The sequence below is a fragment of the Austrofundulus limnaeus genome, unplaced genomic scaffold (genome assembly GCF_001266775.1).
Source record: "Austrofundulus limnaeus strain Quisiro unplaced genomic scaffold, Austrofundulus_limnaeus-1.0 Scaffold205, whole genome shotgun sequence".
Classification (NCBI taxonomy): domain Eukaryota; kingdom Metazoa; phylum Chordata; class Actinopteri; order Cyprinodontiformes; family Rivulidae; genus Austrofundulus; species Austrofundulus limnaeus.
The window spans coordinates 771,231-785,265 of record NW_013952607.1 but is presented as its reverse complement, the minus strand read 5'-3'; the positions used below and the strand labels follow the sequence as shown (position 1 = coordinate 785,265).

The window sequence follows — 14,035 nt, the reverse complement described above, 5'->3', positions numbered from 1 at the left end:
CCAGTAACACTTGGGGTCACAAGTTTTTGCCATGGATAATTTGTGGGTCAGAAGATGAAAAGTTTGGGAACCACTGGTCTAGAGCAGTGTTTCCCAAAGTTGGGGTCGGGACCCAAAGTGGGGTCCCAAAACATCAAGTTTGGGTCCTGAAAAGATTTTCTGAATTAATTACATTTTTGCCTTAGTTGTTACAAAGGAGTGAGGTTAGTGTATTTAAAATGGATAAACGTAGTATAAAAATATTGTTACTATGCCCATGTTTTGTTGACCTGATTTGTGTACAAGCTGTTTAGATTGTCAAAAAGCCTGTGTTTTTAGAGTTTTTAACAAAGTTTGTGTACTCAGACCAGTTATATTTGGGGTCACAAGCTTTTGCCATGAATATTTTGTGGGTCAGAAGATAAAAAGTTTGGGAACCACTGGTTTAGAGGACAGTTTTGCAAGTTGTGCACACAAAAACAAGTTATATTCAAAATTAGCAGTGCAAAACACAGCTCACTGGTCGCTTTGTAGCAAACATTCAGAATTCAGTGAGGCTGCAAAAAAAAAATCTTGTGCATTTTTTCACAAAACCAAGTCCAGTTTGAGTCGGCAACCAGTCTCCAACAGAAGCTCAGTGAGATGTTACCTTAACAGGTGACAGCGATTTGTAAACCCAACTAGCTGTGTTCTGGGTTAACGAGGTCGCTCTGGATTACGAACGAACCAGCTGAACCCCTCTACATAATTCTGTTTCAATAACAAAACCCCAAAATGCTCGGAGTCTGCAGRGTTTGGGGAAATGTGCACAACCTTTGAGCACATTTCTTCCACTGCCCAGATCCTTTGATTAAATCTGCAAAATTAAAAGATGTGTTCTGCTACACTTTGACACAAACCAAACCAAATACAACACAATTCAGCAGCAGGTCAGAACCCATACATGTCTACCTCTGCTGGTCCAGAAAGGGAGCCATCAGGATCCGTTTTTATCACCTTTGGTACCTTGGATAATCTTGTTTGACCTGATTACAGGTTGGGTTCTCCATAAACTGCCAACGGTTCAACACCCCCCTCCACTCCTGCTCGAAATATTCACACGGCTGCAGAATCAGAGAGCAGTCAAGCCGCGCCTGGCGGTGGACGACGCGTGGTCTAAAATCGAATCGGAGCATTTCGGGAACCGCTGCAGTGTGTCGTGTTGCCGTATAAAGCCAGTGTGACTTGCTGAACTTCTGCATGTCGCGTCTGCTTTGACTGGGATCTGTTTTTGGTCTCGGCCAGCTCCGGAAACTTGGCTCAGCTTCACCTGCTGTTACAAAACTCCAAAGTTAAACAGTATCTATAATTCCAGCCTGCAGCTCCATGTCAGGTTATTTTTTTCTCAGCTCATAAAGTGGCGTACATCAAACTCAGGTTTTACAGCTTTTCTTTGGATTCTGGTGGTTTTGTGCTGCTTTTCCCTAAACTTGATGATGTTTATTGTTTTCAGAAGTTTTACTTCAACTCTCTTTTTATGACAAACACTTTAATGAAGCTGCTAAAAAAGTCCCGAATCAGTGACTTGTTCCAATATTCATAAAACTGGTATTAATACGCAATAGATTTTATTTACTAATAAAGCTGCTCTGCAAAATATGGTTGGGCAACATTAAAGCAGCTGTGAAGTTTAGCTAATCTAGAAGTACTTCAGGAATAAAACACATAACAGATAGTTTTTGATCACCCACTGCTTTTGTGCTTTGTTGCTAAAATAAAGTGAGTCAGAGATTGCTGTGATACAACTACAATAACGTGCAAACTAAATTTTAACTGTGGACGTATGTGTTTGAAGATAACTGATGGTTTCTGGATGAACGTGTACAGACTGTTGCAGACTATTAATGTGGAAAGCAAACAGAGTACCATTCATTCCAAACAAAAAAGGGATGTTATTTAACTGCATACCAGTCCTCATGATTCAGGAAAAAAAAAAGGCGACTTCACAAGAAGAGCGACGTGAGCTTCAGTACGTCTTGTTGTTTTAGAGAATTAAAAAAGCAGGATTTGAAGACAAATGGCTTTAACTAAACGTAGCACAAAAAGTGAAACCAAATGTGTTTGGTAGATTATTTCTTTGTTGTAACAATGCTTTTTAGAAATAAACCTTAAAGCAGGCACCTGATTGGCAGCACCTGGCGGGGACCAACAGCAGAATAAGCTGTTTGGCAGAAAAGATTTGGCTAATTTTTCATGTGTGCAATCCACACACACAGTTCTACTGCTCATCCAACAAATGCATGTTCCTTACAAATGTGGCACCATTTAAAAGGGAATTTWACAGGCTTTGCAACGGTACAAGATTTATCACCAAGAAGCATTGTTACAACAAAGAAATAATCTACCAAACACAAATCTCCTTACCTTTTTTTTGCAAAGTATTTATCCTGCAACAGTTTCATTACAGCTACATACAAAAGTTTAAATCCAAATCTTTTGGGCCAGAGTACTACTGACAAGATTGAATAATATAATAAGTTTACAAAAGAAATATCTACTAATGATTTTATTTTATCAATAGCATTTAATGATTTTTTTTTGACCAACACTTTAGTTTTTCCTTGTCTTTCTATTGTGGGAACTAATGTGTCTATAAGAATTACCCAGGTAGTTGATCAGGATCCAGTCTTCGTCCTCCTCCACTTCCTCCTTGCCGTCTCCAGACCCACGGCCTCGGCTCAGCTCTCCTGCGTCGTCCCCGAACAGAGCGCTGGCGAACCTCTTGAACATCCCGGGACGTCCTGGCGGCGTGCGAGGCTGAGGGCGGCGCGCGGCTCGGAGCGACGGCGGGTCGTTTTGGTCATCAGCTGCGGGTGGAAGGCTCCAGGAAGGTGCTAAAGTGCATCAGTAAGATGTGGTCACAGATCATCTGACGGTCAGCAGAGGCATGCTGGGACGTCGCTCAGCGTCAGGGATCCACGWGTGCAAAAGTACAAAAACAAAAGTCCTAACAGGAGAAAAAAAAAAGACAATGATTCAATAAATTTAAGATCTACTTGAATTAATTTGAACAAAATTATAACAAAGTCATAGGTGGAAAAAAATGTGAGGAATTTATTTATAACTTGTGCAAAGTTATTAATAATATAACATGTTGTCTAGACCAGCTTTACTTTAAGAGCTTAATGGRGGATGTATTCATCCAAAACAAGCTGCCTTTACCCATTAAAGTGGAGAGTAGAATAAAAATAGCTGAGTATATAACTTATTATGTTTAAAAATAAAATATGGGTCAGAGGGTAGCTATGAAAACCAAAACTCTGAGCAGCCAGCCAAGTAATTATTGAGTTACAAGTAACCTTATCAACCCTAATAGATATTCTTTACACTGGGGACACTTAGCTGAAAAAACATGCTGCGACTTGAACGTTTTCCTTGTTAAAAAGTTCCAACAAAAGCAGTTTTTAATATATTGGAATCTAAAGACAAGCCTATTTTATTTTTTATTCTTTGCACAAGCTGGCAGCAGTTAGCAGCTGTGCATAACTCCAGCTGATTTTTTTGCCTGCCAAGAATCCCTTTTTCACTTCGATCCAAACAACWTCTATAAGGAAACGAGTAAAAACGTCGGACGAACAAAGAAAACTGACTGTTCTGTCACAATGTGCCTGTTGATGAACTCTTATCGAAGCTGTAAAGTGAGTCACCATCACTGCACCTCCTGTCAGGCTCAGTGGATGCAAACAGCAGCTGGGTCATCGATTATGATGGAAGCAAACACAGAGGAGCTGTCCTGTCTGTGGACATAAAGAGCTCTGCTGTCCTCAGAGGACACGCACACAGCTGGCTGGCAGCCTTTCACTTTAGGAAAGTAGACAAAACGAAAAGTGATCGGTGTAACCGGCCCACTGCAGCTGCTGTAATAATGACACCAACTGGCAAAGTATTAGCGCATTCAAAACAACACAATACTCCACTGCCTCCATTAATCCTCCTTTTGTCTCCTAAATTACAGTTTTAACTTGACAAAATATCTTTAGTCTGTCTGTGCAGCTGCTAAAATACAAATCTGCTCACCAATATGGAAAATAGAAAAGGCCAAACTTGCAATGTTTACACTTATACCAAGAGATCATATAGATTGGAGACATAAATAATATGGTGACATTAAACTTAACGTAAAGAAACATCTCGTCTTCCTCGAAAGAAAACAAACAAAAAACACTACTAATTGCTGCTTTCTGGAAAACATAAAACAATTAAATCCTTTGTTCTAAACCATAGATTACCCATCATCATCATTAATACCAGAAAAACTGCTGAGTGAATTCTTAGTGCTGAAGTTTGCATTTGAAACTGTCGTTAAAGCTAAAACAAAAAGAACTCTAGCTAAAAGCTAAATGAAAGCAAACTAAAGGCTAAAAGTAGCATAATGCTATAAAAAAGTAACAAAATCCTATTTGAAAGTGGTCGGATTAAAGTCAAAAGTAGCAAAATGCTGTTAAAGACTTGCTAAAAGCTAAAAGAAGCAGACTACTAGCTAAAATCTGCAAAATGCTAAGTATAAGCTAAAAGTAAAAAAATAATCTAGCTAAAAGAAGCTAAATGCTAGCTAAAACAAAATATGCCAAAAGGCTGTTTAAAAGCCAAAAGTAGCAAGTGGCAGAATAAAAACTGAAAATAGCAAATTGCTATCTAAAAGCAACAAAAATCTAGATAAAAAGCTAAAAAAAAAACAACAAATATCGTGAAGCAAATTTCAAAAAGAACAATGTGTTTTTGAAGGAAATTGGACAAGATGTACTCCTTACAAAGAAAAGTTAAATAAATTGCTAAAATTGTATAAAATACACAGAGTTGGTAGTTTGCAAAACAAACAACAAAGAGAGAGAAAAAAAACACCAATGTGTTGTTGACAAAAACAACCATACTAAACCCAAACCGAGCTGCAGCTGCTTCAAGTCAGTCAGTAAACCTAAGATGTCCGACTTTTTCAACCTGCCATTGAACGCGCATCCCCTTTGTGTGGACAGGCTGTGAGACGTTCAGGGCCCCAGGAGTGCGCTCGGAATTCTCATAATCGGTCAAACTAAACAAGAAACAGCGGGAGATGTTCTTTGCGTTTCAGGAACAAGTTCAGTCAGCCTCAGTAAACAAGAGCAACTGAGTCGGAGAGCAAACAAATAATAATATTGATTAAAAAAAGTTTAATGCGACTGACCGAGGCAGCAAGATCATCTGCTGCTCCCCAGGAGCACATTGGAAAAAAAGTTCTGTTTAAGGAGCAGGGTCGCCTCTATTACGTCATTTATTCATAAATAGGCAGCAGAGATAAACAGCAGGCTGCAGGATTATAAACCACAATGGACGCCCCATAATCAGGGATAGAGGAGGATAAAACACAGATTATGCACGTTTGGGTTGCAAACAGAGGTCCCCCCCTCTACTCATGAGTATAAAACACAATAATACATCAGTTTAAGTTAAACTATTTTTCTGTTTAAGAAGTGTCAAATGTTTATTATTGCTGTGTTTAGGTTTTAATCAGTCGGGCCTTGAAGTCTCTTTTTGTTCACTCTGCAAATAATGAACCGTGATCCCCTTCAGATTAACTGTTTAACAACCTTAATCTAAGAGCAGAATGATCAATAACCTTAGTGTTTCTGTTGGGCTCCTTGGATTATTATTAGTGCGATTTGTTAAGAAGCCCGGGAGGGAAAAGTTGAACTGGTCCAGTGACAACAGCTTTTGATGGTTAATCAAGAGGAAGAGGAGGAGGCTGTAATCCTACACTGGCAGGGCTGGACCTCATAGCCTGCCTGCTAAACCTTCATTTCCATAAATGTGTCATAAAACATGTTCCAGAACAATCAGGCCTTCTTAGACGTTAAAGCAAAGAATAAGTAGGAAATAATAAAAAAAGCATGAAGGTTCTGCGGAATTAAACCCAGATTAAACCTCATTAAGAGCTGAACAGAACAAGTCGAGTAAAATTATAAAAAATAAGACGTAACAACACAAGAATCCGTCCTGATATTAAAGTAAAACATGTCTTTTCTGTAAGTCGGGTGAAAAAACACACTTTGAATAAAAATAAGAGCCGATAGGAGCTGTAATGTTCCCCGAGAAGGAAACAAAGAACCCACCTGCGGCAGGAGGAGGAGATGGAACAGACTTCGACTAAAATCCTTAAAATCGAGGTAGATTCGTTACTTTTCGAAAGAAAAAAAAAAACATAAAAACTTGAGACTTCTTCGCGGAAGAAATAAACTATAAAAWTTGTTATCTTAAGGATTGTTCATCGGGAGACTTCTTGTTTTTTTTCCTCTTTCTGTCTCTCTGCCCGTTTCCTCCCCAGTCCCTGAACTGCGACTTCTTTTGTTGTTGTTGTGGAGGTCTAACAGCTGATCGCCGTGACGTCACTAAAGGACAGCCTATCCTAGGGGACGGACCGTCTGCCGCTCAGCCAATCAGAGTGCTCAATACGGGCTGTCACTAACCACGTGACTCCCCCTCCTCCTGCTGCAGGGGAGGAAAAAAAAAGGCATGACTGGGCAAAGAGCTCAGCTGAGCAGGACCAAAATGTAAGCTTCTCCACCAAAAAACAGTTACATAAACAGACCAGCATCCGGTTCAAGCTGCGGGGTTTCCTGTTTTATTAAATCCACCCAATCTAATAATGTCCAGATTTCTGTGGATACAGTTGCTGATCCTACAATATTTAGTTATAAACACTGAACAGACTTTAGTCAGAGCTTTCAGATCAACGCCCTGAATCTAATGGGTGTCTGTTTTGCAGCAGGTTGCATCATGCAGGTCTGATCAGAACAACTCCCTCGGAAAGTTTAACCTTCGCAGGGTTGATGCTTTGAACCTGAAACCTTATTTGGTAGTTTCATCATGTCCACAATCAGTTATTTTTAATACACATGAACTGAGTCCAGCTTGTTCACGGTTGGGAAACAGTTCACAGAAAGGGTCTTCTGCATCTAAAACTCCTATCTGAAGCTAAAACCAAAAATGCAGACACTTTTTCCAATATTTAGCTCACTTTCTGAGTGTTAAAACTTGTATTATTGAGCTCACTGTTCTTACATTTTGCTATTTTTTAACCAAATGCTAAATTTAATTATTAAATGTCTAAATGTAAGGATCATGGTTGCTTGGGCATTCCTGTGGCTGCCCCCCACCAGCTCCACAGTCACTGTAAACACTGTCTCCTGTTAGCACAACCCAACCTGAACCCCAGCCATAGTTTAATAAAGACAAAGTCATATTTTGAGTCAGCAGCAGACACGAGGTGTTCTTGCAGCTTAGAAAAAATAATAAAAAGCAGGACCAGTGGTGTAGAAAAAKGGCCACTGAGATTGCTGTACACATATCTGGAGTCATTCTGTGTGTTTTTGACCCAATTGTGCATTATTTGTGTGGCTAAGTAGACTTTGAACAAAGAACAAACAAGCTCAGCAGCTCTCCACATTTATGGTGTTATTGCTGTGATTATTGTCACACAAAAACAGTGTGAATCTTTCCTGCTATAAAACAAGAGTAGCACGAAAAAGAAAAACATTCAAGTGGAAAAATTGCACAAACCGAGGGAAATCAGTTTCTTTGAAGAAAGTCCATTGTCTATAAAAAAAAGCACCTGCACTACTCCTAACACCACAACATTGATAAGATGTGCCCTGGCTGCTCACACTTCCCACATTTTTATAAACAACTTTTCCACAGCAGTGTTTCCACCGTGGCCTTCAGAGCGTGAAAACAAACATTTCATACCAGTGTCCGGCCTCTGACAAGGCAAAGTGATTTGCCACAAAGTACTTTAGGAGAGGCAGTTAGAGAAAACAACACTTTGATAGAAAGTGTATGGTGGCATGATGATTCAGGAGCTTCAGTGTCATAAATCATGTTTACCCTTACATTCGATGACCCTATTTTGTTTTGAACAGTTCCAATAAAAATACACAAAGAGAACACCTTGGAGACTTTACCTCTACAMYGAGACAAGAACTACATGTTCACAGGAAGTAAGTTAACATTCTAGGTTAGGCTTAATTGTTGACTTCACATATAGATTATGGCACGTCTCCAATAAATGTCCTTCAAAGAAATGAAAACACGACGTTGTGATTGTTAGAGATAGAGAAGCGTAAAAAAAGTGAAAATAAAYGTCACACTTTCTTTTCTACGTAAAGCATTGCCTCCCTCCGCTCATTCTGTTGCACCTTTATGTAACAAGWCTAATGTTTACAGTGTGAGTTACACAACTCTGTTCTGTGAGTGAGATACAGGGGTCAGCAACCTTTGTGTTGTTCTTGCTGATGACTCACAGAGTGTGCCAGGAAAATGTTGGTCAATTTGTACTCTACCTAAAGTAAAACCAGATTCTTGGATGTACAGAAGATGCCAGGAAAGGATCTTCTCAAGGTTCATAAAATCTTCATCCATGATCCAAAAGTAGACCCTGTTGCAGCTCATAATGTCACGAATTCGCTCTTAACAGGTTTATTAAACAGTAAATCAGSCTTTGCAATGTGTGCTCTGTAAAGGTGAAGGTTTTTGCTCCAAGTAGAGCTTGAGAATCTTTAAAACACTATAGCCACAGGTAGTGTTGTGGTCAAGAACACCTAATCCGAGACCAAGACCACAGTGTATCGAGACTGAGACTAGACCAAGACTTTTAGGGCCTGGACCAAGTCGAGACCAAGACCAGAAAAAAATAAATAAATAAAAAGTCCCCTAAAAGAAAGAGTAATCTGTAAACATGTAGCTAACTTAATATGTAGCTATTATTGACAAAATCTGTGTACTGTAAAGAACTTTGCTACAGAGGCAGATTGCAAACGTTAGCTAATGTTAGTGACAATAAAAGTTTAACGTTGTCCCTATACCGTCTGAAAATGAAACACTGCAGAATTTAGAAGTCACTGTACGCTTTCTTCTGGATGATGTTTTACAAATATATTCTTTATGAGTTATGTGGTCAAATTGTTTTACTGAAGATTTAGCCGACATCTTCTCCCGCTCCCAGAGAATCGCTGCTCACTTTCTTGGAATGCCGTGTGCGAGTGAAGCAGGGTGTGGATGGGTGACACCGTAACAAAAATGCTAAATTAGCGATGAGTCACGCTTGGATTTGAATCAGTACGTTTTACATTCAGTGAAAATGTTAACAAATAAATTGGACAATATTATGKCTATTTAGTGACAGTTCCACAGTTGTGGTCTTGACTGATCTTGAAATAAAATCCAGAGTCCTCAATGTCCGAGACTGAGACAAGACTGAGTACAAATGTGGTCGAGTCCGAAACAAGACCATGACCATCAAGACACATTATTTTTGTGTGTCACATTGTTGAAATAATATGATGTTTTTTTTCCTCATCTTTCCTTGTGTGGTTTTTAGCTTTTCTGTCAAGGGTTGCGCCTCCTCATGATGTCTTCATGAAGATGATCCTTGCTCTGTGCTGGGGTCAGTGGCTGCATGACCCAGAGCACCTGTTCTCCTATGTTTGTTATGTTCTGTCTTCTTCTGAATGGGTGTTCTGAACTGTAATTTCATTGTGCCCTGTACAATGACAATAAAGGTCTAATTTAATCTAATCTAATCTAATCTAAAACCAAGACCAGTCTCAAGTACTACAACACCAGCCACATATTAACAATGGATACTTCCAATGTAGGAGTTGCGCCCACATTAGCAATAGAAAACCTTTGACCATAAAGGTCATAGGTYGCTTTCAATKAAGGATGCCAAATCATCATCAAAATCATATMAACACTTGTTTTTTCTTTGTGTGACCAAATCCTAATTTCATTTTTGGTCCTAATTTTTTGTTTTGGAGCTACAAWGTTCCTGTCTGCCAAAACGGCTCCTCAAGCAGAGCCGACTCTCTGTCCTTATTTGGATGTTTAATACGTAGAAAACACGGTCTGATGGCGGTATCTCCTCCAGCAGCTGACCGTTGTCCTGGAGACAAGCAGTCAGTCAAGGTTCAACGATAGGTTTGTGTGTCAGTTCAGGAGGCGAGCGTGCAGAGAGGAATGTGAGCCTGTAACACCCCGACCCCCGACAGTTACAGCCAGCGTAATCACACAAACCTGCATATAAAACACACAATTTTCATTAAATCATCTTAAAAATATATAAAGTCTAACATAAGTTTTATTCAAAGTTTGTAGAAAAACCTTTTTTTTTGTTTTTACATTAGTCTAACCGAGCCTTAATTATATGAATTCAGATGAAATGGAAAAATGATAGATTCAGCATATTCATGGATCAGTAAAACCTAAACGTGTTGCCTTTTAGTCCAATTTTTGCCTTTTTTTTCTTAATTTTTAAAAACCAGAACAAAACACACACCTCAGTATAACTTATTAAAGTCTACGGAGTCCGTTAACGTCTTTATTGTAAAACACAAGTTAATGCTTTCAATTGAAGACCCTGTTGCACTATAATGTGTTTAAACAACTTGTGAAAATTTTGGAGACATCAATGTTGAAGATGATATTTAAAAAAATCAATGTGAAGTTTCTTTTAGGCATGTACATACTGTAATGCTAACAAATATATAAATTATTAGTAAGTTAATCGAATGAAAAATTTAATAAATTGTCTAAACCCTTATAGTGTGACAGGACCTTTAGTTTGCATTTAAAGTGAATCATAACGGTCAAAGCTAAAGGCAACTCAGTGTCTCACTAGTGAATTCAATGATTAAACCAAGATAACAGAAAAAAAAAACAGTGAAAAATATTTTCACAATGTTTAGTGGATGTTTTTGTTGATTTTCTAAAAATGTATTTAGCCAACAGGGAGGCTGCGTCAATAGATCCTTGTCTGATTTGCAGGCTGATTGATTTCTGAACAAAAGGTCAAAAGGTTACAAGCTTTTTTATTATCAGATGTTCTTTTTTCCTCCACTTCACTGCTTCCTCTCATCACTGTWAGTAATTAACCAGCTGTAAAAAAGTAGTTTGAAACAACTGATGTCATCTCGTCTGTATGCTTTATTTTAYGCCCTGTGTGGGTTTTTAAAGTGTAAAGCTTTGTCCATGTAACAATACTAATGCAAAGAGGAAGAAAAATAAAATATTTTAAAGTTGAGACAGTTCAAGTCCCAAGAACTTGTGCTCAAAGTTAATTTAGAAACTAGTCAGCAGCAGCCAAGTGTTTAGAGTGTTTGATAGCAGACAGAATTTGGGTGGAGTGTCACTTGAAGTCACGATAAGCTTCGACATGCAGGACCACAAACACAAACATGACAGCACACCCAGAAGAAAAAAAAAAATGCAGCGAGAAGCAGAGGATCTGATGGGCTGAGATCAAACAAACAATTCAAAATGTTCACCGTGTTGAAAAAAAAAGCTCTCTTACAGTGCATGTTGACAAGAAAGAAGGGAAAAATGTTTCATATTAGTCTGGAAAGTCTGGTGGGAAAACTGAAAATGACATCCTCCTCTTGAGTTGCATCAGCAGACAGGAGGGGGATGGGACGAGTCAAAAGAAGTCAGCTGGTCATTGGCTCATCAGTCTGTCAGTCATATCGCTTTTTGTTCAATTGGCTGAGCTGCTGCTCTGCAGCTCACAAAAGGAGTTAATAATAGCAAAGTTAGAAAAACAGCCTGTTTCCAGTGTTCGTCAAAGTAACATCATGACTCACAACTCGAGGAAAAAACATCTGTAAGTGAAGAAATCTGACAGTTTAAACAAGTTTTCTGAGACCAACTAGAAAAAGGTGCAGATCTGTGAATATAATAGCACTTTAAGGCAGAAGACATAAAACATTTTAACACTTGAAAATTCACACAAGTTCAAATCATGAAACTCAGCATTATCTTTCAATTTAGCGTTACACAATTACTTTTTATAAGCGGACAAGGAATACCCAACAATATGCAAGCRCAATGAGAACAAGTTATTTACAAGAATTATAAATTAAAGCAAATCATTTATTGTAAGAAGTTCAATGTGTTGTATAACCAAAGATTTGAAATCATTCACAGATGTTTCTTTGTTTAATATGCAACACTTAACTGAATCTTTCTCCACAGTCATTATTTCCAAGATTAAATCACTAATTCTGTAAGATGAGATGGATTTGCTGCCTCCATATTTCACTGATTTGACTAAGTTTTTGTTTGATATCTATAGGATCCCTGAAATAAACATTTGTGTGATAATAAAAACACAAATTAAATGTTCAATATATAAGAACTTTATTTCTCCCATGTTATGTTTGAATCTTAACTGAAACAAATCTGTTTTGCTTTAGTTGATACCCCCCAACGTTCACTGTAAGAAGTGAGCTTTCTGGGTCTACAATGAAATGTTCCGGTCAATGATTCTTCTCCACATGACGTCACATAATGGGGTCTTTGTAGCCACAATAATCCACAAGGTGAGGGTCACTTTTCCATGCGGTTGATGATGTGAAGAAAATCCATTTAAACTAGATGGGWAATAATGATCAGTTCACCACTAAACTTCAGTTAGGCTTCGTCACACTCATTAAAAATTCTCCCAATGAAAAGACACAGGACTTCCTCTTCATCCATTATACTGTAAAACCTGTTTGACATTATTGTACCTTATCTGCAGCACAACAAACAGTCTCATTGAGAAATATTTGCAAAGGAATGCAGCTGCTGCGCAAAAGATAAGTAAAGAAAATATCTATTCCCATCATTTAAAGACCTCAGTCTTTCCTTTTACAGATGATTCAAACTACAGGTCTGCAAGGAGCTGCTCAGATGTCAGGTTGATGATCAATACGGCATCCATTAACATTTAAAAGCACACAACCTAATAAAGTGTAACTGTGGTAAAAAAAAAATATATAAATAAAAATATCTATTTCAATCTGCACATGAAGAAAATGCAACGGTAAGACTTGGGCTGAAACAGGATACAGGAAGTCTGCTGAAGCATAAAAAAATGAATAAAAACATACCRGTAGTTGCACCAGTGCTTGAACCATTTAACTCTGAAGACCAGAAGAGAGAGATCTGAGACCTAGCTCTGACAGTTCAAATGACAACACATACTGTAGGTTCAATCTTAAGGAATTTTTAAAGTACAAACGTTGATCAAACAAGGGGGAGSTCATAATGCTCGGCTTGAAACCAGCCATGCACGCCACCACTAAAGATAGAAGTGTCTGGGCTGCTTTATAGAAAAAGCTGTTGAGAACAAAAGATTTACAGGCGGCACCATTATGTACTAAAATACTGTCTGACAAAACTCCAAATGTACAAGCACTGGACCCTRTGAACTTCCCCTATTGGAGTTATGCCAAACCCTTTCCCCCTAGCTGGAAAACATGTCTAAAAACAGGACATCTTTTTATGAATTTCTGTAACAACAGTCCATCATGGTCAGACTGACTGAATCAACAATATGAAAATAAAAAATCTAAATCAYAGAACAGTTTTACAAAAACATAAGCTTATTTAAAGCTGATGCTGCATATATAATGACTGACAGTACATAATGTGCCTGTGGCAATCTTTCTTTTTGACAAATGTTGCTTTACAGTGTGACAAAATTCCTCAACRCTATGACAAAGCTGGTGCCTGAAGCTCTTGTGTGAAAAACGGGACGTGTTTATTTGAGCTGCAGGGCTATATGTCAGTACACTGAACAGTGCAGGTCTAGAAAAACAATTGGAGTTCTGTCATTCCTGGATGTTTCATTTAGGAAAGCCTAAAAACCAAACAGTATCTTGTTTATTTTACATGTCTGTGCTCATTAAACGTGAATGCAGAAGTGGTTCTGGGTGAATAAAAAAATATGCTATATGCTTTGCCATAACCCCCATTCCTCAAAAAAAATACTGGTATAAAGGTACACAAACATTTAAGTAACAGCCAAAACACAAGACAGCTTTTTCGAAAATCTAATAATAATTATTTAAAAATACTGTGCTAAATGTGCAGCTTGTGGTCAGTAAAATGTCTCAGTAAACTGTCGACAGAAACAATCCCAAAGTTGCAGCAATCTGTGGATGAAACCTCAACTGACATGTTTGTATAGTGACACAAAGTGCATGTAGGATGGAAAAAGAGGCCACAA

At 38.3% G+C, this 14,035-nt stretch overlaps 1 protein-coding gene across 1 annotated transcript in view; it reads right to left on the bottom strand.

Annotated features, from left to right (window-relative positions):
* The window catches only part of tp53inp1 (tumor protein p53 inducible nuclear protein 1), a 12,192-nt gene extending 5,856 nt beyond the window's left edge, over positions 1-6,336 (bottom strand). Inside the window, exons 1-2 of the mRNA XM_014018926.1 lie at positions 6,105-6,336; positions 2,622-2,965 (exon numbers count right to left, since the gene is read on the bottom strand). Of these exons, the coding sequence (XP_013874380.1) occupies positions 2,622-2,748 (127 nt within the window). The 5' untranslated portion in view covers positions 2,749-2,965; positions 6,105-6,336. The remainder of the gene's footprint in view (positions 1-2,621; positions 2,966-6,104) is intronic.
* Between the last annotated feature and the right edge of the window lie 7,699 nt (positions 6,337-14,035).